At 53.1% G+C, this 26,852-nt stretch overlaps 1 protein-coding gene across 2 annotated transcripts in view; it reads right to left on the bottom strand.

The window, feature by feature from the left end:
• Positions 1-26,852, bottom strand: part of SMOC2 (SPARC related modular calcium binding 2) — a 148,462-nt gene that overhangs the window by 64,103 nt on the left and 57,507 nt on the right. Inside the window, exons 5-7 of one of the 2 annotated variants that reach the window (XM_047734742.1) lie at positions 15,994-16,041; positions 12,932-13,015; positions 11,311-11,385 (exon numbers count right to left, since the gene is read on the bottom strand). In XM_047734742.1, coding sequence (XP_047590698.1) covers positions 11,311-11,385; positions 12,932-13,015; positions 15,994-16,041 — 207 coding nt within the window. The remainder of the gene's footprint in view (positions 1-11,310; positions 11,386-12,931; positions 13,016-15,993; positions 16,042-26,852) is intronic. The other variant, XM_047734743.1, reaches the window with a different exon arrangement.

The following is a 26,852-nucleotide window of genomic DNA, read 5'->3' as shown; positions in this document are numbered from 1 at the left end:
AAGGAGGTTCTGGTCGAGGCTAGAGGAGGCCATGAGGCCGGGGTCCTGCCGTGGTCTGGCTGGGGTCCTCACAAGCACACACCCGCACGGGAGAAGTCACGCGGGCACCAGAAGGAGGTTGCTGTCCTCGTGCCCAGGAGCAGAGCCTCGCAGGGAGCCCACGCCACGGCACCTGGTCTTGGACTCCCAGCCTCCAGGACAGACAGAAATAAACTCCGTTGTTTTTAAGTTGCTGCTCTGTGAGGTTTTGCTGCGACAGCCCTCGCAGAGGAACACACTCTGCTAACACCTGTTTCTGCACAAAACCCAAGAAGCTTTTTTCCACTAAGGCGAGCTACACAAAGGCTGAGCCCAGGGAAATGTATTTCCTGAGGGCAGAGGACAGATCATATGGGCAATGGGTTAAATGCGAATTTAGGGTAAGTTTGTACCGTGCAGAACATATGTTTTTTTCTGTTATAACATTTCCTCTTATTCTTCCCTTATTCAGAGTTCCTGCTGGCGTAACCGCTAACCAGATTCACTTGCTTTAAAGGAGGAGGAGGTGGGGGAGAAGGAAGAGGAGAAAGGGAGGGGAGGAAGAAGAGGGAAAATGGAAAGGGGGAGGAGGAAGCTGTTCATGCTGAAGGGGGAAATTACCCGGTGGGATCAAACTCAAGGTTCAGGTAAATCTCAGGAGAGAGGAAGCAGCGGGGGCATGTCGGCACACGCGTGAGGCCCGCGGCTCCCGGGGCTCCCGTCAGTGCGTGGGGTGTCCACGTGGAGCCCCGGGGAGGCTGCAGCACTCTCTCTTCCCCAGAAGGGGCTCAACTCCTACAGTGTCCTGTGGGCAGGACCACAGCGCGACCAACAAAAGAAAAGCAGACAAACTTCATCGAAAATAAAAGCCCTGATGACTCAAAGGAGCCCATTGAAAAAGAAGTCACAGAACGGGATACGATATTTGGAAATTATGTATCTGATAAGAAACCTATAAATGATCCAGAAAACGGAAAGACATCTAACAACTCCATGATAAAATGGTGAGTAACCAAATATTTAAGATGCGCGCAGGACGGAGTACGCATTTCTCCGGGGAAGACATGCCAGCAGCCAACAAGCCAGTGAAGGGTCCATCATCCGTCACCGTGGAAACGGGGGTCAAACCTGTAAGAGTACGAGACATCACACATCATCAGACCGCTGGACCCGTTTTAGAAGATGGAAAGTAGCCAGCGTAGGAGAGGACGAGAAGAAGCTGGAAGGCTCCTGCGTTTCTGACGAGGGTCCCCACGGTGCACTGGCTCAGCGGCTCCAAAAATGTTCAACTCAGAGTCGCCACAGAGCCTAGTGGCTCTCTCAGCTCGGCCCTCGAGGGGAGGGAAAACCGTCCACAACCAACGCACATACGCGTGTTCAGAGGACCCTGGTTCACTTGCCAAAAAACTGTCAACGACCCAATGTCATCAGCGGATGAAGCCTGAAGGTGGTCACGCTGCATGGAACGTCGCTCAGGCACGAGTAGGTGAGGCACCGGCTCGAGCTCCGACGGGCCTCATGAGCATCCTCAGGGTGAGGGAAGCCGGTCTCGAGAGACCACAGCTGCCTGACTCCACCACCATGAACCCACAGAACGGGCACCTCAACAGGGACAGAAGCCGATGAGCGTTCCCCGGGGCTGGGGGTTGGCCAAGGAGAATGGCTGCTGGGGGACACGGGGCTCGGGGTTTAGTCGGCAGGATGGAATGTTCTAAAATTCGACAGTGATAGCTGCACAACTCATAGACTATACCGGAAACGCCCACTTTGTCCCATTTGGAAGGAAGACGGGCCGGTAGAAACAGCGCAGGGCTAGCACAGCTCTGTGTGACTCGCCCCGCACAAATAACGGCACAGCCAGGAGGGAGAGGTCCCTGATGAGACACTCTTGGATGAGGGCCGCCCTGGACAGAACGGCCCCCTCCCCGCTCTCCCCGTGGGCAAGGAAGGAAACCTAATTCCTAAAGGAATCCTTTACCTGTGGGTCGTGTCCAAGAAGACCCTCCCTAGCTCGCGAGCTGTCCTGATTCTGACTCAGTCTTTAACCTAACTGGTGGGAAGACCGTAGAGACAGAACCACGGGGAGGTCTGTTCCGCCAAGTGTCCACTCCTAAGCATGAATATCAAGGAGAGACCTTTCTTCTCCATCAGCAGGGAGGGCTGCATCAGGAGCCAAGACAGCGCAGGAACCTCAAGGCGACCAGCAAGCCCTTCCTCGGGGCACCTGCTCCTTATTCCGTTCTTACAACTTCTAGCACTGGATTCTCAGTGTGGGTCTCTAGCCACTTTACAATGAACACACAGGCATGGGACTCTCGAGGAGCGTCCTCTTGCCATTTGCCAAGCCGGGGACTGACCTGAGACACAGACCCCTGGGAACTAAGCCCACCCCTGGGGACTGGCTGCACGGAGAGCCCCACTGGCCTGGTTGGACTCTGGCCCGCTCGGTCTCCATGCTACACTTTGAAGTTGAGATGCTGACGCTCAGAGAGATATGAGCTCACAAGGGTCGCATGGAGGGAACCCCAAGCCAGCCCCAGTGACCACCTGCCCTCAGCTTGTCCCAGAGGCCATGGGAGGGTCTCGCCACAGCTGGTCTTCTGCTGGAGGAAAGGTTGCCGCTAACTCACAAGACACCCAGAAAAGGGACAGTCACCTGCTCTGTATGTCGTGTTCCCACGCACACTGTGTGTGTGCACGGTGCCTCAAAGCTCCTTCTCAGCATGCACCTGCCTCTCTCCAGGCACCTCCTGTCACCCGGTGTGTCCCTTACCACATAAATGGCTTTCGGTTTCCAGAGTGAAGATGCTGACGCCCTCCTCATCCCCAAACCTGTGGCCCAACCACGGGCTGCTCCCATCACTCCCATCACGCCGCCCCCTCCCCCGAGTCCAAGCCTGCACCTGGTCAAGAGCTCACGGCAAGTACACCACGGCTGGGCGCCCCAGTCTGCTCTCACACAGAGACAACGTCCAGAGGATGGGACCGCGGTCATTTCATGGCGAGCCCACCGGCGTTAGAACCGAACAGGCCAGTCTGACCGGCTGTGCTGGGGTAGGAAACCCGGAACCCCGACTCTGGGCTAAATCCAAGCCTCTGCCGCTGAGAGATTTTGGAAAACTGTCTCCGTAGGAGACGTGAGCCGGAGTCTATCGTCCGTTAAAACACACAGCACTCTGCCGGGTGTGGGACAAGCTTTCCGTCCATTCTATCAAATTCTATCTGGTGTTCTGTCAAACACCAGAGCTCATCACCTCAGCGGAGAGGCAGACGCACGTCTTTGCCCGGTGAGAGCACGAAGTTCGGATGGTCGCACGCCCGCCCGAGCTTTCAGGTCCAATGGGTGGGACGTGCTTGTTCTCATCACTACGCCCCGTACCACATTGAAACTCTGTATCCCAGTTCTTTAACCACTGTTTGGATGCTGAAATCTATGAATTACACGTGATTGAAATTAAAGCTTTCCTTCATAGTTAGGAAAATTGAATAAATTCAGTGATACACACCGTGGTTGAGCCACAGGTGTGAGGATGAGGAGGGCGCCAGCGTCTTCACTCGGGAGATTAATATTTCTTAAAATAATGGACTTTTACAGTCTACATTTAAAGGAAGTTACGGACTTACTTTAATACTTAAATCTGTGCAAATAACAGAGGTTTTATCACTTCGAATCTGGTCGGTATCCTGATGCTTTTGTGATCTCACATTTGAAAAACAGAGTAAAAAGGGAAATGGGGAACGCATACTTGGAAACTTGGGAACGAACAAGAGAACATAATGGGTATTACTTTCCCCAAGAGAATGCAATTTACCATGATTTAAAGCAGAATCAAAAGATAATTATCTTCTGGCCCTAATTTTAATATGTGCAATAAAACAACAATTATCAACTCTGAAGAAAGCAGAAGAATGTTTCCACGAGGGGTTCCATACAACCATGGAGCGTCGTGGGTGTCATGGACGTCCCCCTGGACAGAAAACAGAGCTGTTTTTACAAGCTCAAGGAGGAGGAAGAAGCATTTTCCCCAGAGTGGGAGGAGGACGTCAGAGAGGACGAATGGGGCCCCAAGTTTCCTCCCGCACACACAACTTGAAAAGACCAGTGAAACCAGAGGCTTCCCAAGGCTGCCCACCCATCCCGGCCGCGCTCTCCCCAGGGTCTCTGAAGGGCCACGTCCGCGGCCCGATGCCCCGCTTTTGGAGGAGCCACAGGCAGAGAGAGAAAAGACACGCTGCACTGCCAACTTCGGACGTGAAACCGTGACAGAACGCCAAGTGCCACAAAGCCTGCCACACGGACCCTCCCTCTGAGCCAGCGGAAGAGCCTGCAGCACCCCCCCACGAGCCATGGCCCCCAGTATTGGAGGGAGTTCTGGGTCAGTGTCCACCTCCCAGCCCCAGCAGGTCTGCCCCAGCAGGGCCAAGCAGGGCACTGCGACCTGGGCCAGGAGGGGAGAGCTCAGCCATCTGGGACCCACACAGATGCTCACAGGTCTGGAGCTGGGCGGCCTCCACGCCCACGGTCATGGTCAACAACACTGAGTCTCCACGGGGGGAGAGGTCACACGGCAGGCGCCCTGCAGTCCACCTGCTGTCCTAGGTCATTAAAGGCAGCAGCCAGAGAGGTCAGCCTTTTGGCCCAACACAGAGATCAGCCACGGCCCTCACCTTCCCTAGAGCAGGGCAGCGGGCTCACCCCTGATGCTGGACCCACGCCCTCCAACAGACCCCAGACGTGACCCACTGTGGGCCTGAGTCCCACCAGCCCCCGAGCACTGCGTCTCACACAGAAAACAAGTCCGTGTCCACACGGGGGGGGGGGGGGGGCTGTAACTGGAACTTGGGGGCCCAGATCGGATGGTGGCAGGGTTCCTAGGTCTTCCCTGAGAGGGCAGCCGTGTTGCTCGCCTGGCGACACAGCGTCCCCCCCACCCCCATGCCACACCCCCACCTGATCTCTGAGACGCCCCCCGTCCTGCTGGGAGGAGCCCACTGAGTTCTGAAGGGCAACTTGCTTCGCTCAGAGCGGCTGACTTCAATGCTCAGCTACGGAGCACCGTCTCCGAAACTCCCAGCATGTGGCCAGGCAGCAGGGCTCCGTGTCAGTCAGGAGCTGCTGGACCCTAGGGATTGGGAGGTTTGGGGGCGTAGCTGGGCTCTGCATTTGGGCCCAGGGTGGCATGCAGGCAGCTGGTGGGGCCTCCGTGTGCAGGAATTCTGTCCTGAGATGCCGGCCTGACGGACCCCCGGGGACCTCACTGTGCCAGGGAGGGGAATGGGGCCATGGGAGTGTGAGCTCACCAGCCTCCTCCTGGTGGTCCCCAGCTCAGGAACACTGGGCTGGACGAGCCTGGCGGGCTCTGAGCTCGGGCAGGGCTTCCTGACGGGTTTAATCGCTCCCGCGCGTAGCTCTTTTCTCTCCAACTTGCAGAACCACAAGCCACTTGGTCTCTTGTCTCCCTGGCCAGTGAGCGCAGGTCCACAGAGGCGGGACAGACACCGAGGCCAGAAATGTGGAGGCCTGAAGGACTGAGGCTTCAGACCGGGCAGAGGACAGGAGCTAGGGCAGGAGGGCCGGGACGCCCGGCCAGCAGGGAGGCTGTGTCCACGTTGCTGTGCAGACAACTCAGGCCACTGCAGCCGTCTCTGTTCCCCTCTGGGTTCTGCTCTTGGGTGCCCTGCTCCCCGGGGACTGTGTGCTGACAGAGCCCAATGGGGCTACTGCCCAAGGGAGCAGGTCCCCACGGTGCCATGAGCCTGACTCAGGGCAGAGGCGACAGAGGTCAGGCCCAGGGGAATGATGGCAGATTCCACCAGCCAGCCCCAAGCCCACAGAACTCGGAGAAGGGTCATGAGGTCGCCCGCAGGACAGAATGCCCTCCTGGTGACCCACCGGAGGCCAGCACACGGTGACAGCAAAGTGACAGACAGCAGAGTGACCCGATCCCACAGAGCTCACCCCCCGCATCAGAACGAGCCTGTGGGGGGCCTTCCTATTCCTCGTCCTGGGCCGTGGAGCCGTGACCCGCAGCCAGGAGCCAACGTCCTCCCTCCTCCAGGCAAGGGGAATGCCAGCCACACCACAGACCAGGGCCCCCAGCCTCCCCGAGACCCTGTTCTCCTTCCAGATGCTGCTGGCTGGGGCCAGCAGGATGCCGTCCGCAAGGGGGTCCTCCCTCATCTCACCCCCAGGACCCTCTGTGTGATGGCCCCCAGCACCAACACCCCAGACACAGAGACTGCCCTGGGCCGCCGGTGTCTCTCAGTCCCCTTGTCCCCCCCAGGCCTCTCGGTCTCATCGGGAAACTCTGGACCCAACCCCAGCAACTGTTGGGTTGGCACCGAGGCCTGGGCACGTGTGGCCCCGGCTGGAAGTAGGAGGTTGAAGGGCGCACGTGTCGCGTCAGGATCAGAGGATACAACCCTCCTGGTTTCCAAATTAAAAACTGCCTGCCCCACCCAAGGGTGCTGAGCATTCCCCAGGGTGACGTCCCTCCTGGCACCCGGTACAGGCCTGCGCCCCTGAACCCCAGACAGGATGCACCCCAACGCCCACCTGTTCCGCAGGCCAGGCAGAGGGGGCAGGACTGCCCATGAGGGACTCGCACGCAGCTCCCCAGCTGCTGTCACCACTGCTAGGGGATGTGGAGCTGGTGGGAGGCGTCAGCCACTGTCAGCCAATTCCCGCAAGGCCCGACACATCAGCAGACCCACAGAGCCCTGCCACGGGCATTCCACTCCGCATCATGTGGGGTCGCCCAGACATCACGGAACCAACTATGACATCGGAAGAAGGACGGTCACAGCCATTCACTCCTAACTCCACCATGGTCACCTCCGGAGCTGAGAAAGCGAAGCCTTTGATGGCAAGCCACCTCCTCATAGCACTAAGATGGGACTGACTTCGGTGAAGATATTTTCAGACACAGGCCTGAGGTGAGCATCCGAAATGAACAGCGACCGACATGAAAACAAGAAAGACAGCGTGTGCGAGTTCAAAGAGAGATGTGGCCAAGTCACCCTGTCGCCCCCAGAGCGAGCCTGTCCTGAAGGGGTGCCCTGCATGCGCACGCTGCTCCGAAGCTGGACCCTGAGGCTGCGGATGGTGACAAGGCCTGGTCCCAGTGGCCCGGACGCCACGCGGCCATCACGCTGTCACGGGCTCAAGGGCGGATACCTGAATCTGCTCGTCTGCAAAGTGCCAGATTATCACGAAAACTGTAAAGACCCAGACCTGTGACTCGGCAGGACAGAAGGGCCAGAACGTGCCTATTATGTGGGAAGGTAGGGAGGGCTCGGGAGCTGGGGCCGAGCTGGGGCCAACAGCACCACACGTCCCCAGGGGACGCAGACTGAGGGGACGAGGGCTCAGTGTGAAGGAAGGTCAGAGTCCTGGGGAGCAGTGGGCACACCCGAGGGGCAGCCACGGCCAGGACTGACTGAGGGGACCACACAGCCTTACCTCCCGGTCCCCGAGTGAAGTACACGCCTGAGCTCACCTCAGCCTCAGGTTTTCGTCCTCTCAATAAAGCCCCACAGGTTACTAGAACATTCCCAGTTTGCCGACGTCTGTGCGACTTGGCTTCTCCTTAAGGGACAGCACATTCTTTAAAAAGTACATATCCACCCGTGCTGCCTGGAGTGAATAACTTGTCTGTCCCGAGGTCTGTTTTCTCGATCGTTCCATTAAATGGGTTGAACAAGGTCGTCTCTGTGGTTTCTTCAGCTGTTGGAATTCATAATTGCGTTAAAGCCCATTCTTTGCGGAAGGCGCTCCCCAAAGCCAGCTTCTCCGCGGAGTGCACTCGGTAGCTGAAGAAAGCACAGCCACAGCACCGAATCTCCCCATCTCTCTGACGTTCAGAACTGTGTTTTCCCTTTTCCTTTAATTCATACTGGGCTACGGGGCGTGGACGGTCCCTTCCACTGCAGAGAGGCGAGCTCTGTCGTGGCCAGATGGACCCATTTTACTCCCTTCCCGGAGTCCTGTTCCGTTCTGGTCCGTATGGCAAACAACACTGAGTTTCTGTTCTCTGGTGTGAGAGCACTTTTAGAGAAGTTTCCTGTTCAGAAACCACCTCTGACTCCTTCCACATTCTATACACGAACTTTACATAATTCAACGACCATATGTTACAAAACCTCTCATCTGGTAAAATTTTGGGATCAAGTTTTATATCTTATTGGATAGAAATAAAACCACAGAATAAATGATTGAAGATAGTAGTTGACACTCTCAATTTTACAGTGAGAAGGAAAACGGAGTCATACATTCTGAAGCAAAGCACCATTTCAGGTTTTACTCGTCGATGTATAATGACTCACCTAACAGGACTGATGCTCTTCTTGCTGAATGAATCACCAAGAGATGATTTCATTCATGTTTATATTGAATTTTGGTTAATAAAAGTGCAATGGTCAAACTGAACTTAATTCTCTGAAACTGAAATTAATTCTCTTTTCTAGTTATCTGTTTTTTTTTCTGTTGTTTGCTTCATTGAGTTTGTTTCAGGGAAAAGTAGTAGTGACGCCATCAGAGAGCCCGTGGAAACCATGTGGTCAAACTCTTTACTAATTTAATAAACACTAAGTGCCCACTATGTGTAAATTCTCATAGACTGGAGAGCCCCATTTTCCTCTGCAGGAAAGGTCCCTCCTAGTGAACTCCACGGAATGTTCCAAAGCATGACCACAGGCCCACCGCACACACTCACTGGGCACAGCGATCGCATTCTGCGTACTTTGTAGCGAAGTAATATTACATCATGTTAACACAAGCTCGCAGGGCAAATACGGAGGGACATTTAACTCACAAAGAAACATCAGAACGAAAGAGATGCGTTCCCGGTCTGGCCTCTTCTGTGAAAGGGCATGATGGAATAAGGACAAACAGCTGTTTAAAAAATATACAGAAGAGCAAACAATCACCAATTATTTGTGCTTCATTAAATAAATGTGCCTGCTTCTATCAGAGAAGATCATTAGCAAAAGTACCTTTTAAAAATAAAAATTAGTGGGGTGCCTGGATGGCTCAGTGGCTTCAGCCTCTGCCTTTGGCTCAGGTCATGGTCTCAGGGTCCTGTGAGCGAGCCCCGCGTCAGGCTATGTGCTGCGCATGGAGCCTGCTTGACAGTCTCTCTCCCTCTTCTTCTGTCCCTCCCCCACCTTAAAATTAAAAACTTAAAAATTAAATGAAAAAATTAAAATTGAAGCTCGTTTTGCATTTGAAACCTCAACAACGGTTTCACTGTTCCACTGCGCCCATCCAAGACTATTTTCTTTTTGTAAAACACCGGTTTGCCGGGACCTTCCTCAGGCCCTGGGAAAGAATGTGCATCTAGACAACTGAGAACCCGGGAATTCCACGCCCGTGTCCAGGTACCAACGAGTGTCATCCTCTGCGAGTCTGCTCACGCAGGCTGACTGGAATCAGATTGCAGCAGAGGGTGACTTAGGTAAACGGGCATTTCCCGAAACATCATTTTCAGCCCCTACATGGCGAGAGCCTGGCGTGCTGCCATCAGTCTGGGACTCTGGTAAGAGCCCGTGACGAGTGACAGAGACGTGTCTGTCCACAGGCAGCTTACTCTGTCAAAACCTGAAATCATGTCCTCTGACAAGTCAAATTGCTTTTATAGAAAATGCACATTTCCAGAGACATCGTTCAGAATCGTTTCCTACGCATTCCTCAAGTAAAGCTCAGGAATGGCCACCCTGCTTCTCCCAGGAGACCCTCCAAGACCCAGGAAAACAGACGACGTTTTCTTCATTTCCCCCACACTCGTCACACGCTACAGGGCAAATCTAACGAGATCGCTTTGGGAATCAGAGTGACAAGACTGAGCTAAACTCCCCATTTCTAAAGTCTGTGAGAGAAGGATGCGTGTTGTATCTTTATACGACAGGACAAACTTCTCCCAATCACTTCAGAGAAAGAAAATGCAAATTCTAGAAACACGATTATGGTTTCCCTGCCATTTGCACGCGTGTATCTGAGAATCAGACCCGTGGATTTTTCCCTTCCTCATCCCAGCCCGGCAGGATGCGTGCAGGTGGCGTCCTCGGCAGTGACAAGGGAGCTGAGCGTCGTGCTGCGGGGCTGGAGGAGGTGACTAGGGGCGTCCGGGCAGAAGTCACACCAGAAGAACACGGCAGTCCTGTCCCACCCCAGCCCTCCCAAGGCGCCTCTGCAGCTCGTTCTCCGTGTTGCCTTGGGGGAGCTGGGTCAGTGACCGTCCCCACCGCAGAGCCTCTGTCCTGGGCCTTGCAGGAGCCTCGAGACACCCAGACTCGGGGCTTCCCATCGGGAGTCCCTCTCAGCATGCGTGTCAGGATACACGGAGGGGAAGACAAACTATCCTTCATAACCTGAATGCGGGGAAAACTTGCAATTTCTTGTTAACTGTCAGTGGACGTGGAAACACACCGGGATGGAGAACCCGCAACCGCAGGCGGCTGAGCTGCGATTCTAAGGCTGTTTTTCTGCGAACTCACAGCCCACGCCTGAGGCCGTCCCAGACCGCCCGTGATTCGTCTGTGGTCCCCGGCAGCTGAACACCCCAACCCTGGAAGGACACTTTCACTAGGTCCTCCCACGGGAAACACTGTGGGAGCAGCCAGGCGAGCGCGCACACGACCCGCTAAGCTCGCAGCGCACAGAACGCGTCCGCCCCAGCAAAACCTGTCAACCAACGGAGGCACCGTCACCTCTTTACACGTCGCCTTAACGCACAGAACTCTCCAGCGCTGGGCGGCTCGGTTGGTCACGTGACTGCCTCCCGCTCAGGACAGGATCCCAGAGCCCCAGGATCGAGTCCCAAGTCGGTCCCTGCCCAGCGGGGGGCCTGCTTCTCCCCGGCACCCCCCCATGCATGGGCTCTCTCTCTCTCAAATAAATAAAATCTTTTTTAAAAAGTGTAAAACTCTGTCAAACACTCCTTTGTAGCAAATGCAATCCACATAGTTCTGAGGATTTTGAACTAAATTAACCAAGTGTCTGGACATCTCTGAAATGAGGTCAAAAACAAATACTTAGTATCAAATACTTCTATTTTTATACTGAAGCTCTCATTTGCTTGACATTTTCAGAGAACCCTTTTAAGGAACTTAGAAAACTTAATAAAAACACCAATATCTGAGCTACATTTTGGTGGTCAAGTCACAAGAATCATTTGCGTGAGTCATCAAAAATTGAGAAAAGAAGTGGGGTCCGTGCTTAACTTCCAGAAAACAAAACCACTCCCTGTGTCGACCAAAACCCTCCTCACAAAGCGGCGTTGGGCCCCTTTTTACCTGCATTCTTACTGGTTTTGTTCTGCCGACTTTTAACTTGCTCAGTCCAAAGCGTGGGGTAGCGTGATGCAATATCTAAGAAACCAAAACAAAGTGATGATTATTTTCAAAGCATCTTGAAGACACAGTCTCTCCATGAAAGAGCTCAGTAGGCAGCCTAAAAGCCAAAGGCGGTGCGCTCAGTACACACGTTGTGCACATTTTTAAAGAAACTATTAAAATGATTATGCACGTGAGACAAAAGGCAAGCATTACATACATGTTTAGACATTGGGCATTTGCTTTTCCCTCCCCGTTTCCTCCCCCCAGACTGTAAACAAGAATTATACGTCTTCAGATTGGCCTCACTTCAAAGAAGCGGGTTCCAGGGAGAAACCCCGACAGAACCCACCCTCGTGTCGCAAAGAGGGGACGTTTGTGCGGCACACGCGGTTCTGCTCAGGGAAGACTTGGTACAAACCACAACACAGAAGATACGATTTTGTGTAAGACATTTCAGGAACGATCCCTTTCCGCAGTACCATCGGACATACCCCTGAGCGCTTGCCGTGCGCACCACTCACACCGTGGGCCCGAGACCCCGCGGCAGAGCCACCCTCCACGCTCGCAGCCTGTGACCTCAGACCCGCAGCATCCACGGACTCCGTGAGCTGACTAGGGGCCCTGCGGACGTGAGCCCTCCTGTTCCCGCTCTCTACGGAGCACCTTGTCATTCTACCTTTCAGTCTCTGGCTTATCATTTCATCTTCAAACACTTGTTCCTTTTGACCTGAGCACCTGTGAGCCTTTGGCAAATACTGAAGGCGATGTATGAAAGACTAGGAATGGGAGCGCCTGGGTGGCTCAGGGGGTTGAGCCTCTGCCTTCGGCTTGGGTCATGATCCCAGGGTCCTGGGATCGAGTCCTGCATCGGGCTCTCTGCTTGGCAGGGAGCCTGCTTCCTCCTCTCTCTCTGCCTGCCTCTCTGCCTACTTGTGATTTCTGTCTGTCAAATAAATAAATAATCTTTAAAAAAAAAAAAAGAAATAAAGAAAGACTAGGAATGGGAAATCCACCTTTGCCATCACTACAAAGTTGGAAACACCCGCACACACATGACCTCACAAGTTTCATCTCATGCACCGCGTTGCGGTGGAGACATGATGTCAGACATGAGCAAGGAACAGGATGTACATGTCTCCACCCTTTGAGATAAATATTTTATGCCATCCCAATTGTACAATCTCAACTCATAAATTTTGATTTAAAAAAAGACCTCTGTGTCGTGCTGTATGAAAGCACATGGCCCCATTCACGAGCCCTCTCCAGAGCCACCAGGAAGGATGGCAGGAGCCCTCATAGAGTTGCAAGTGGCCAAGTCCAGTCCACTTTGAGGGGACTCCCAGCAGCGTGACTTGCCTGCACTTCCCGGGCCCATGATGACCCCATGCACACCCGCCTCCTCCCCCGACCAGACCCTGTGTCTCCCGGGCTCATGTCCACTGTCCTTGCTCACGACTATCCCAGTGTGTTTCCGTGTCCTCCCATGCGTTCCTGCCGTCCTCCCCCATGCGTCCCACCGTCCTCCCCCATGTGTCCCGCCATCCTCCCCCAGCCAGACCCTGTTTTCTCCTGGGCTCACCTTCCTCATCTCCTTGGGGTTGAGTCTCCAGCGCTGGAGCTGTGGCATCATCTGAATTCAGAACGGAAAAGATTTGCAAGGAGACTACAATTATGAGAGTAAGTTCAGTAAGTGCGCGTACAGGATGGAAGCGGGGGGCTTGCATACACCCCACACATCAGCCAAAACCACCACCCCAGGTGCACGGGTGAACGGAGCCGGGCAGGGGCTCCCCATAAACTGCACAGGGGCCCTGGGGTGCTTCCACATAAGGTACGTGCTGGCAGAAAACCGGCCCTGGGGGAGCTGCTGGGTGTCCCTAGGAGCCAGAGCAGCTTGGGAAAGGCGAGCAAGAGACAGAATAACGTAAACCAGGGAGCACAGCAGCAGGGAGGGGACTCATGTTGGCAGAGTCCACGAGCTGGGGTGACCAAAGTCAGAGACATGGGCTGGGTAGGCTCGGGGACCTCAGATATGCTTGCTCTGGCCCCACCCCATCTTCCTGAGCACAAGGTCGGGATCGAAGAATCGTGTCTGACTTCCTGCTCTGGGCACCCCTGCACCATCAGCCCATCCCTCACCCCTGCAGGAGCTGGGGCAAGGGACGCATGGAGGGACCAGAGCCAACGTCACAGAGCGGGGGGCCAGGGGGTCACAGCAGCACTCTGCGTTGTCTTTGGAGGCATAGGTCCCGTGGATAATCTTTACTTAATCAGTAAAAAAACTGACCGTGGCTTCCCTGGTAGAGCCTAAGGTTCTAGAAAGTTCTGAGATCTAGCAGGGAGATGTGGAGAAGGAGCTGCTGGAAGTCTGCTCTGGGTGAGCGGGGCCCCTGCCCTGGGGGCGGTCACAAGTCACCTTGCAGGGCTCCCAAGAGCCAGCCTGGGCCTTTCCCTCAAGCTTGCTCACACAATTCGGTTATATAATAACTTCAGGATTAAAAGACGCTAAATAGTGAGGGAGATGAGGACCAGCCACAAGGCTTATCTGTGATTCATGACTTTCCCAGATGTCTGAAGAATAAAAACGAAGTTTCTCATAAACTTTTCTTGGGGGGAAACCAAAAAGCTTTTTTAAAAAAACTTTAACACACAACGATCTTTTGGGAGAAAAAAAGTTTGCTTTCTGTCAGAACACTGAAAAAATGTAATGCTGCCTATTCGAGAAACTCAAGTTCTAACCCTGGTAGTACCTGTAAGCCCATCAAATATTTCGTCATCTCCTTCCAGAAACTAAAACTAAACGGGGACGTATCTACAGTGTACCAAACACATTCAGAAGTCTTTTGAAGTGATGTCAGTCAGCACATTATTAGTGCTGTACGTTTTTACTGAGGCCTAGCCATGTCACCACTGTGGGGCCACGAGTCTGCTCCCAAAATCACTGGGTCCAAGCCAGCCTAAAAAGTCAGCCCAGCTCACTCATGGCGGGCGAGGCTCAGGGCACGAGGGGAGGATGAGGCCCCCGTCACCCCCATCTCTGGCACCAGGGGCCCCCGCATCTCCTGGTCCAGGCTCTACCCCCCATCAGCATGACTGCCCTCCACCAGCGTCTACGTTCAGGCCCGTGTGGAGTTCTGTCCCAGCATAACAAACATACCAGCACCTACTGAACTCAGACCCAAGAAAATGAAACACAACTGGGGAGTGCCACGTGCTTTCTGTTTTCCCCACTAGAGTTAGCAAAGGCCTCATTTTTATCCATAAGCCAGCTGTGCAGCTTAATTTCAGGCATTTTCTCTGTTGTGTAACTGTCTATATAGCAAGAGCCTTCAGTAGAAGGAATGTGTTCCTGCCGTAAATTAATTTCTGTGCTCACATACCAGTTCCCTAGGGATTTTCGTTTGACCTCTAGAGCAGGTGCTACAAGGCCTGCGTCAGGAAACCGCGTCGGAGGGAGTTTGCTTTTGTCACTGCTGCTCCCCGAGCCTCTGACTGAGGTGCGTCATCATGAAAGTTGCCCCTTCCTCCCCTCTACAAAATACTGACAGGCCCGCCCTGGGACCTCACAGACCCAAGTCCATGCTGGTCATCGAACATTCTTTTTCGAACGTAAACCCTTGCTCCATGCAGTATTCTAACTCTGCCTGCTGCTGTCTTTCCCCTAGAAAATGGGTTATTTTCCCCAATTATATGGTTGTTCTGTCCTACGTCATACCATCCCCGTGTCCACATACTCCACGCCCACCCACCACCCCCTCTTTCACGAGGCTGGTCCACGCACACTCCCACCAAGCCCCCCTTGCACACCGTCCTCACGGCTGATGCCGTCCCAGATGCCTATCCCCTGTGTTTATCTTCATGACTTGAGGGACTCTACCAACTTCCCAGGGCAGGGACATTGCCCGCCACAGCCTCAGTGCCGGCTTGTGGGAATGGACTTGAATGAAACCCAGGTCTACTCAGCTTTACACCACTTTCCTTCATTATTGGGTCATACACTATAACCTACATCAGAAAAAAAAATGCCTAAAATTTTGGTTCTAAAAAATTTTTATTTTCTCTTGAAAACAAATTCTGACTTTAAAAGTTGATATAAAGGAGGAAAAACACATCCCTGAGTCTACAGGATGATGACTGCAGGAAGGGCACAGAGAATATTTGGGATTCGTGGACGGTCATGGCGGATGTGCTGTGGCCTGTGTGAGATGAACCAGGTGCCACAGAGGGGTTCCAAAAGCGCACGGCCCGCTGCTCTACCTGGTTCTCGTTGTCCCCAGGCCCGAGGGCATGACTGTCACAGGTGGAAAGCATAACCCTCTTTCTGATGGGCCACAGTGACTGCCCAGACTCCACAACCACATGTGGAACCCAACACCAAACTAGAGCCCTCCCACAGGGACAGACCCCTGTGGCACCTGCCCACACTGGGGTCCCAGCAAAGCCCCACCTGGGAGGCCCTCATGTGGGCAGCGTGGGTTATATGCCAGCCCCTCAGGTCCCTGCCCATCCAAAGGGACCCATACATGGGGGTTGAATGAGTAAGTAGTCAAGTGCATCAGCTCTCCTTATCACACAGTCCACATTACAATTGAATCAGCTGCTACATATTATCAGCATAGAAATTTATTTTAAGATAGTTACCTGTTTTTCCTGTGCCTTCCCGTTGGGGCACCTTTTCATTTATGGAACCTAAAAGGGGACAACGAGGAATAAATTATTTTTGGCTCCCAAGTGGTCTTCGACAGTTGTTACACAAATATTGGGTCCCACTTTGAGCAGTTCACAGTGCTTGTCGCTTCCTAGTCAAACGACGCACACCGTCGTGTATGCTGAGGTGACAGCATCGTCTGCAGTCACAGGCCCTCGACTAGCAAACCAAAAACGAGTTCCGACGTCTGCTGCTGACTCGTTAGTTGGCCACGCACGTGAGGACATACAGTCCCATATGCAATAAACAGATCACCGTTCCTTCACTTGGAAATGCCCTAATCCCCTTAACATGCATTTTGCCATGTTGACGCAGCAGAACACATTAGATTTAAAAAGGAAACATTTTTTTAAATAAAAAGTTATGCAACCAGGGCACCTGGGTGGCCCCGTGGGTTAAGTCTCTGCCTTCAGCTCAGGTCATGATCTCGGGGTCCTGGGATCGAGCCGTGCATCGGGCTCTCTGCTCAGCGGGAGCCTGCTTCCCTCTCTCTCTCTGCCTGCCTCTCTGCCTGCTTGTGATCTCTCTCTGTCAAATAAATAAATAAAATCTTTTTTTAAAAAAAAAGTTATGCAACCAAAGATCAAGAAAACCCTGCTTTCAGCTGGATTTCATTCTATACAAAAGAAAACTGAGCAACTGTCTTTTTGCGGAAGAATGCTGGGAAAATGCTAAGGCTGTGGGAGTAATTCACCAGAGCATGTCTACACCCATGTCACACCAAGAGGCCTGCCCTACACCTGTGAGGTGTGGCTCTCTTCCCCTGGAGCTCAAAACGGCAACCAGCACTGACTCCCTCGCCATTATTGCACTGCTCGAAAGACTAAAAAAAGAAAATTCTGTTCTGAATGAATTTGGAGTTTACCTGCTAACTGTGCTCAGAACCGTCCATGCAGGGTTCATTGAGAATCACCACCGTCTGCTGCTGGGGTGCACGCCTTAGCGAAAACACCTCACCACACGGAACGTGAAACCCACTGACTTGTCTTATAATTTGAACGTGACGTTGAGATACAAACCAACATTTGTGCTGAAGATGTAGACTTGGTGACATTTAAGAATGTTTACCCTGTGTCTTGGGTTGTAACAGTAATATAGGAGGGAATGTACCAGCAATTCATCCCAGGGGAAGGTCTCACCGCCCAAAGAAGTTAACACACCCCTGCGGAAACCATTCATTCTCTCAAACATGGGCGGAAATCACATGAAGGCAGTGGGTTCTCACACACTCTCCCAAAAGGTCAGCGGGTTTACCTCAAGGAACAAAACGCACAGACAATAGACCTTTCTCCAGCAGTGCGTCCGCTCTGGCCACACTCTTGTGGGGTCAGCTCCCAGCTTCGGGAGGAAACACATCTACTCCTCCTGCTGCAGGTCTAAGAGCAGCCAAGTGACGCACATCTAGAAGGTTTAATCCTCCAATAGACGGGAAGCACCATGGTGTGCCCAGCCCTCCGGTCGGCAGCCAAAGGGCTCACCTCCCAGCTGCAGCTCCGCCCCCCGGGAGAACAGGCCACGGCCTCCAGGCTTCAAAACACACGGTTCTACCTCTGCTAAGAACTCTCGGGGATAGAAAGGGGGCCCCAGTATATGGCCTTCTCTTAAACCTTCTGGGGCCCTGCCCTGCTCTGCTCGCTTCTTCCTTTGAACCTATCTCCACAAATCCAGATTGCTTTTCTTTTTTTTTTACTTTTATTTTATTTTTTCAGTGTTCCAAGAATCATTGCTTATGTACCACACCCAGTACTCCAATACAACCTGTGCCCTCCTTAGTACCCACCACCAGGCTCACCCGACACTCCACTCTCCTCTCCAAAACCCTCAGTTTGTTTCTCAGAGTCCACAGTCTCTCATGGTTTGTCTCCCCCTCCCATTTCCCCCAACTCACTTCCTTCTCTCCGTGTTATTCCTTATGCTCCACAAATAAGTAAAACCATATGATAATGGACTCTCTCTGCTTGACTTACTTCACTCAGCATCATCTCTTCCAGTCCCGTCCATGTTGCTACAAAAGTTGGGTGTTCATCCTTTCTGATGGAGGCATCATACTCCATAGTGTATATGGACCACATCTTCCTTATCCATTCGTCCGTTGAAGGGCATCTTGGTTCTTTCCACAGTTTGGCGACCGCGGCCATTACTGCTATGAAAATTGGGGTACAGATGGCCCTTCTTTTCACTACATCTGTATCTTTGGGGTCAATACCCAGTAGTGCAATTTCAGGGTCATGGGGAAGCTCTGTTTTTAATTTCTTGAGGAATCTCCACACAGTTTTCCAAAGTGGCTGCACCAACTTGCATTCCCACCAACAGTGTAAGAGGGCTCCCCTTTCTCCACATCCCCTCCAACACATGTTGTTTCCTGTCTTGTTAATTGTGGCCATTCTGACTGGCGTAAGGTGGTATCTCTATGCGGTTTTGATTTGAATCTCTCTGATGGCCAGTGATGATGAACATTTTTTCATGTGTCTGTTGGCCATTTGTATGTCTTCATTGGAGAAGTGCCTGTTCATGTCTTTTGCCCATTTTTTGATGTGATTATCTATTTTGTGTGTGTTGAGTTTGAGGAGTTCTTTATAGATCTCGGATATCAGCCCTTTGTCTGTAGTGTCATTTGCAAATATCTTCTCCCATCCCATGGGTTGCCTCTTTGTTTTGTTGACTGTTTCCTTTCCTGTGCAGAAGCTTTTGATCTTGATGAAGTCCCAAAAGTTCATTTTCACTTTTGTTTCCTTTGCCTTTGGAGACATATCTTGAAAGAAGTTGCTGTGGCTGATGTCGAACAGGTTACTATGTTCTCCTCTAGGATTCTGATGGATTCCTGTCTCACGTTGAGGTCTTTCATCTATTTTGAGTTTATCTTTGTGTGTGGTGTAAGAGAATGGTCGAGTTTCATTCTTCCAGACATAGTTGTCCAATTTCCCCAGCACAAATCCAGATTTCTTAAAGAGCTTAACCATCTTTAGTCATCAGCTTACTGTTATCATGTGTTTCTGCAATGAGTCAAAAAATGTGTTCTATTTTGGACTGGAAATGATAATATTTCAGTAATGTTGGAATATGACTACTCAGGTTTTAACATTCTGAGCTAACTGTAAATACACTATGTAGTCATCCGATGCCCCTCACAAGAGAGCCTCTCCACTGGATTAAGGCAGTATTGTGTAATCTAGGGGTTGAGGACCAGAAGCTGCGGATGTGGGGTGAAGAGGCTGAGGCCCCAGGGGGCCTTGGAGAGGGCTCCCTGCACCCTTGGGCGCACTTTCTCCCAGACCAACCAGCCCTGAGCTTGCACACCAGCCCCCGAAATTGGCTTGGTATTTGCTCAAACCAGGCCACACAAAAATAATTCCATCTTGTTCTTAACAGTACGAAGTGATTTTAAAGCAGAGTCAAGTGTCCTTGGTAACCTGCTCCATGAGTCAAGTATTTTGCAACAGAATTTGGAGAAGATCCAGGGGTGCTGTTTACTTTGTCTTCCAACTGCCTCTGGAGAAAAAGCCTCCCCCAAACCTCACATCCTTCCCGGCAACGTTGTCCCCAAGGATGTGGAAGAAAGCAGGATGTTACTCTCCAGGCAGCAAAACTGCGTGCTGACTAGAATCCATGAACCCCAAGCCAGAAATCAGCTCTCACTCTCTCCTTATGGTTTTCTGGAGATAAGGATGTGCTGAAGAATTCCCAGCAATTGGAATGGGGGAGAGAAACGGGTGAGATTCTAGGATTTAGGTGCAGAAAAAGGCTTCAAAACGGGGGGCCTGAGGGACAGTGAACAGCTTTGTAAGCTGTGGGCTGGCCAGTTGCACCTTAGAGACCTGATCCCTGCTCACGGACATGAACACTGCCCCGCGGATTCATCTCTGAAAGGGCACAGCTGAAGTCCCTCCACGGGTGGGCTCTCATCCCATGTAAATGCTCTTTTAAAAGACGTGACTTTTTTAGCAATTAGGGTATGCGTTACCAGTGGAGGAAACCACAAAAATACAATGTGGAGAGAAGAACACCTATGATTTAAGGGGGAAATCATGTGAGTTGTGGTTCTGAGCACCTGGTTCAAATCCAGCTACAGTCTGGAATCCCAACATGTTGCCAGAAGGCTGCCCAACAGAGGGTGCCAGGTGCTGCTGAGTCGGTGGTCTCAGCCAGCTCCTTCCCCAGCCTTCAGACACCAGGAAGGAGGACGGTCTCCAGTGTGTGCAGCCCTGGCAAGAGGGAGAGGGTTCATGAGGTCAGCCCAGGCAGGGGAGCACAGATCCAGCAGGCCAAATGGCCAGCTCCGTCAGGGCCCAATTCAACAAGCCACCATGATTTATCTCTTTCTGGAAATCACACGTTCAAGTAGAGACTTACAGCATCACACGGCTTTGCTTCAGAAAAAAAGAGACAGAATTGGGGGGGGTGGAGAGAAAAAGAATAGAAAGAATAGTGGGCTCCATTCCTCCTGAATTTTCTGGACACGCTTCTCTTTGCCGTCGCTCTGAGTAACCCAGCTGGCCTTGTGCTCTCTGAAAGCCATCTCCCCATCCCTTCCAGACCCCTCCTCCCATCATAGGACAAACCAGTAGGCTTTCCTCAGGCGCTGGCTGGTGGTGTCTGCCCCTCATTCCATGCTCAGAACAGCCTGCGGTGCCGTGAGTGACCCCGCAAACAGCTCATGGCCTCACGGTGCAGGGAGGTCGCAGAACCGGGACCAGAGCACGAACTCACCACCCACAGCTCCGTGACCCTCAGCAAGCAGCTGTACCTGCTCCGACCTCCTTTCCCTCATCTGCAACATGGGCGGTGTCAGGAGCGTCTGCACGCTGGTGAAGGAAGATGGCAGAGAACCCGATGGGCAAGAGGCTCACAATGATCGTTCAGCTAAATCACCTCAGGTGCCCCTGAGGTCTGTGGCACAGTCCACCCGCGGCCTCTGTCTGCACGTAGGAGCATTTCACAGGCAGAGGTGGTGACAAGGTCCACACCTGACAGACAGCAATGCCGTCCCCACTCAGAGCAAGTAGTCAGGCAGGGCACCAATGAGCCTGGGTGATGTCGGTGTCTCTCCGTGATCACGTTCTTGGGTTCATTCAACACATGCTCACTGCGTGCAGCCAACAAACGATGCAAGAGAGACAGCACTAAAGAGTTTCATCTGCTTTGGGGAGATGAGCGTGAACTGGAACTCACTGAAGCAACAGACCCAGCAGCCGTGAGCACAGCTCGTCTGTGTGGTTCCGACTGTGCTGGCCACCATCCTCAGTCCTTCCCATCCATCAAGTCATTTAATGCTGACAACAACCCTATAAAGTAGGCACCAGCATTATGCCCACTATATGGATGAGAAGACTGAGATCTGGGCCAGGTCACTTAGCCAGCAAGCGGCAGAGCCAGGATCCGTGTCTGCACTGTTTGCCCTTGGGGAGCTGAGCAGACAGGCAGGCCCCTGAAGCAGAGGAAGGGGCGAACAGGCCCCCCTGGGGGAGAGCAGCGTGAGTTGGGAGCAAGGGCAGCAGCACCCTGGGGCATGCACGCGTGCTGGGCACCAGCTTGTCCCCTTGTTGTGTGCAAACCCTCTGCTTGGGAGGACACAGCTCCCCATGTGGAACTGTCTGAGCAGCCTGGCCTCTGCAGAGTCTGGTGTGTGGAAGACCCTGACTCAGAGTCAGGGAGCCTGAGTGTGACCCGTGGCGGTGGACGGCACCTCAGTCAGCTCCAATAGTCCCCCGATCTCAGGCCTGCTGACCCTCCTGGCAGCCAACAGGCCCAGCGGTAGAGAACCAGGGCAGAAAGACAGAGAGTGAGACGCATGGGTGTCAAGCCCAGGATGGAAACCAACGGTGACGTCCAAGCGCTTGGAAACCAGCCCACCCCATAATGCTCTTTGGTCCAGGGCCAGCCCTACAAAGGGCTCTGGACATAGTCACGTGTTTGAGCCAATGTGCACAATGTGAGTTGCCTGCACCCGATTTTTTTAAAGATTTTATTTATTATTTATTTGACAGACAGAGATCACAAGTAGGCAGAGAGGCAGGCAGAGAGAGAGGAGGAAGCAGGCTCCCTGCTGAGCAGAGAGCCCGATGTGGGGCTCGATCCCAGGACCCCGAGATCATGACCTGAGCCGAAGGCAGAGGCTTAACCCACTGAGCCACTCAGGCGCCCACCTGCACCCGATTTTTAACCCATCACTATAGCCCAGCTCCTGCCTGGTTACCTCCCGGGGGCCTCAGGGCACCCAACCCCATGAACACTGGTGTCAAAGCTTAGAAGTGCCCAGTCCAGAGAACATCATGACCTTCCGTGAATCATTCCATGACTGTGTCCAACGTGGTGGGCACCACAACTGTGTGCTGCCCCTGCCCTCCCACACTGGACCCAACCCATGAACGATGTGTACTCTCTTCTCTCACTCCACGAGACCCACGCCCGTGTCCAGCTGGCCCTACTGTCTTCCCTAGGGTGACACAGCAGCTGGCCCTCAGGGCAGTGGCTCCTCTGGTTCAAGACCAGTTGGACTGTGATGCTTCCAGGGTACCAGTAGATGGTGCGGGAGCAGCTTTGGCGAGCCCACAATCTTCCCTGTACGTAAGGCTACATAGCACACACCCATCACACACAGACTCTGACAGCGGCAAGTAACACCTCACGCTAGCAGAGCATTCATGACCTTAATGACCACAGATTTCTCTTGAGTGTCTGACAAATACTGGCTTTACAGGAATCGCCGGGAGGGGCGCCTGGAGGGCTCAGCTGGTGGAGCGTCCGACTCTTGATTTCAGCTCAGGTCATGATCTCAGGGCTGTGAAATGGAGCCCTGTGTCGGGCTCTGCGCTGGGCATCTCCCTCTGCCTCGCTGCCCTGCTGACTCTCGTGCACTCGTGTGTGTGTGTGTGCGCACACGCGCGCGCCCTCGCTCTGTCTCCCTCTAAAAACAGTTCCACAGTCTGGAAAGTGTATCAGAAGTTTAACAAACGCTGTATTGGCTCTATCAGATTACGGTTTTATCTCATCAGGGTTGTAAAATGAGTTTCCTCAGTACCTTGACAACAGTCACAGCGGCTCCTGATGACTTGCATTCTTCTCCAGAGCCCATCTCAGTGAGCGACGTCTACACTGCCTCCCGGCAGCCACAGTAACCCCACTCTGGGTCTCGCCCCGACGACCCACAGGCTCTGTCCTCAGACCTAAAGCTGTCTGTTTTTACTCCCTTGCCAGTATGCACCGAAATGTCTTCCTTTACTCTCCTTTTTCAGGAAGAGAATTATTAAGGCAAAAAAAAAAAAAAAAAGCCATTTTGAGGGAAAAAAGGGGCTCCTTCTGATCAGTAACCTTTCTGGTTCACACAAAGCAACCCTGAATTTGCATTTCAAGCATTTGTACAAAGAAATACTCTAGAGACTCGAGAAGCCAGCTGCGGCTGTGCTGTTGACGTCAGCATTTGGAAATCCAGTTGTTCTGGAAGTTTCTTTCAAATTCCTCAGCTGTGCAGGTTGGTCCCTGAGCACCCGGGAAATTCATTAGTGAAAAATGAAAAAAAAAGTTAGCTTCTCTCTACCAAGGGAACATTTTCAGAAATGATTGGGATTTTCATAGAAATGTGAGGTGCCCCCGTCAGGGAGAGGCCAAAGCTACAGGTGTTGGGGCGATGCAGGACACATGTGGGCAGTGCACCGAGAGGCCTCCAACCTAACCCCAAGCCCTCTCTCCTCCATGCCTGGAACTTCCCAAACCCAAGAGTGAAATTACTCAGATAAGCAATCAGGAAAAGGCCGCTGACGTGCTCACCCCTCTCCGCAGACATGCAGTGCCTCCAATGACTGACCCCAAACGAGAGGTGACACCGGACATTATAGAACGTGCCAGGAAATAAGTGGGGCCGAGAGCCGGCTTTCTGTCCTGCCCCACAAGAAGGTACTGGAACTCGGGGAGTGGGGAAGTCGGGTTGAACAGGACCCCCATCCCGCTCGGGACAACTCTCCCCACAACTGACCCTGGTTTATGAGGGGGTGGGACGGGGAACTCCCAGGCGGGCCTCAGCCATGGATGCGGATGTCTCCCCTCTCCTGCTCTGTATCCCCAACCTACAGCTGACGTCAGACACAAACTCCCAGCTGAGCCACACACCAAGGTTCCGGGGATGTCGTGACACGGAGAGTTCTTGTGGGCAGGTTCAGCTCACGCGTCTCACGCTGCTTTGTACCCGTGCCAGGAATAAGCCCTTGGCCACGGTGCACAGTTGCAGAAGGGAAGGGAGATTAAAGAGCCTGGAGCGATTTCCAAGTAACAGCGAACAGACAAGCTACAAAAATCCTCCCTTGGAGAAGAGTCCTTTGTTTCTGAGTTCTACTCTGCCCCCGGGGAATGTCAGTCTTCAAGTCTTCAGAAGAAGAAAAGGAGAAGGAAAAGTCCTTGCAGAATAAATATGAATCAGCGGCGTCCAGAGGGAGGCATGTCAACCCGGCCCCCCACCAGCGCAGGGGCTACTGGAACTGCTTGGGGCGCTCCCTGTCATTTCCTTCATCCCCTGAGCACCTCCCATGCAGAAGACCTGCGCGTAAAGCCATCTCCTGCCCCGGGGTTCAAATCCACAGGGCTTGGTGAGCAAAGAAATCTCCAAACCACGAGCAAGAAACACCCGCTTTCAGGCAGGGCAAAGTCTGGGGCGCGGCTGGAGACGGCCCAAGGAGCAGCATCGCGGTCCTGAATGCTTCCCAAGGCAGTGTGCCGCTGGCCGTGCACCCACGCTCTCCCCTGGAAGGGAGGGAGCTCCCACCAGCCTCCACGCTCACCTTCTGCACCGGCCTCAAGGCCCGCAGGGCAGAGAGAAGCGAGGAGCACCAGCTCGAGAACAAGTGGTGAGAACAAGACACTCGTGCCCCTTCTTATACCCGGCCAACGTGTCCCCTCTCAGAACTGTCCTCACCTGTCCACCCTCACGCAGCAAGCCGACCTCGCCCGCCCGGGACACGCGTGTCTGCGGTGCCCTCAACAGACCGTGCATGTCTTGCCTGGCGGAGGCTCAACCACAAATGAATTAGCAACGCACGACGAGTGGATTCCTTGGGGGGAGTCACGTTGGATGCCCTCCATGAATTTCCAGGTGGGACGCGTCACGTACACGCTGATTTACTAACACAGCATCTTAGGACTCGTTAGGGGGTCACCACACTCAGTGGTTCAGTCGTCAGGAAGCGCATGTCCACGGGGTGTTGTGGGCCAGGATCTGCCACCCCAAACCCGCCCCTCCACCGAAGCCTCTGCCTCTCCCCACCTGAGCACCCCTGAGTCCGTGGCCACGGCTAGAAGGACATGGCCCGAGACTCATTAGCTATGAAAATCCGAGCAGAGCGCTGACCCCAGGGGACCGTCCTGGGCTCGTGTGGATAGTCAGTGGCGGGTTTTCAAAAGCAGTGGGGAGCCGATGGGCTGGGTGGGGGGGCAGACGCAGCTCCCTGTGCTCTAGGTGCCTTGCCGGGGCCTGGACAAAGCCTCCACCGACTCGTGGGCCTCTCGCCTGGAGTTACACATTTTCTAAGTAAGTTCATGGCTCGTGAATTTGCATTTTTGGATTTGGCTGAAAATGTGGGCTATGGAGACAAAAGATAAGAGTTTTAAGTTGTAGCTCTGTCCCAAGCAAAGAGGCCTTGGTGGAGTCCCCACCTGTAAACTAGAAGGAACTAGAAGGTAATACCACTTCCAGTCCAGGCTGCCGTGACATCTGACGCCTGGCGGGTCCCCTCGGACACAGGCAGCAGCCACGACACTGACACGGGCCACCAAGCCACTGCCTTCACTTCTGCAGAACATCGAGGATGGCAGCTGGGTGTCCCCAAACCGTCCCTTATGCCTCTCTCACCCCATCCCTCCCTCCAGCCCCGGTGCGTCCCTACTTCCCCGCCCTCCCCCCATCCAGACCCTCAGGTTGAGGGTTCAAGTCCCTGGGCTATTTCCTCCAATGACCTCTGCAGTTTTCACTTTTTCTCTTTAAAGCTGTGGACTTCTGCACCTCTGCCACCAACGTGCCGGCACAGCCTGACAATCTGTCGTCAAAGATCCAGAGAAGCAGCTTCCCAGGCATGCAGCGTCGACAGGTCCCACCCCCTCTCTGGTCAAAATCCTCCCTCTGCCCCTGGAACGGCCATTTGATGCTACCACAACCCCCTCCTCATTGCCTTTGTGGCTTTCTGTCTGGGGATGTTTCTCTAAGTGCAGGAGTTGAGTTGGATTTGTGTTTTGCATTTTAAGTGGACTCGTGTGTTCTGTTCTGTGGCGCTTCTGCTCAGGTCCACGTTGGCGCCATGGGTCTGAGCAAACTGACCAAAACACGTGGTCCATCCAGTTGGACACTGTGGCCATCCATCCGTTCCCCAATTCTGGTTGTTGCCACAAACGCGGATCTGGACGCTCTGCACGTGTCTCCTGCTGCAAACCAGGAGCGTCCCTGGAGCTACACCGCACCCCATTACCCCTGTCGGAGGCAAGTGGGTTCTGCTGGTGCAGTGGGAGGGTCTGTGCACCCATGTTCCTATCAACACATCACAGATCACTTTTTCTTTGCTGTTAATTGAGAGGGGGCAAGGGGTGTGGAGGGGACTCTCATGGCAATGTTAATTTGCATTTCCCTGGTACTAATGAGCCTACACACTTCCTCCTATGTTTGCGGGTCATTAGGGTTTCCTCCTATATAAAACGCTGTCTCTTTAGGACTTTTGACCATTTTTCTGCTCAAGTGTCTCATCTCATTCTCCTTATCAATTAATAGGAATTTGGGTCTTTTGCATTAATGGCTTAAGATTACATAATTATGGAATAA

Source organism: Lutra lutra, chromosome 6 (assembly GCF_902655055.1).
Source record: "Lutra lutra chromosome 6, mLutLut1.2, whole genome shotgun sequence".
Lineage (NCBI taxonomy): Eukaryota > Metazoa > Chordata > Mammalia > Carnivora > Mustelidae > Lutra > Lutra lutra.
The sequence above is the reverse complement of the archived record's forward strand: the minus strand, read 5'-3'. Positions and strand labels throughout refer to the sequence as shown.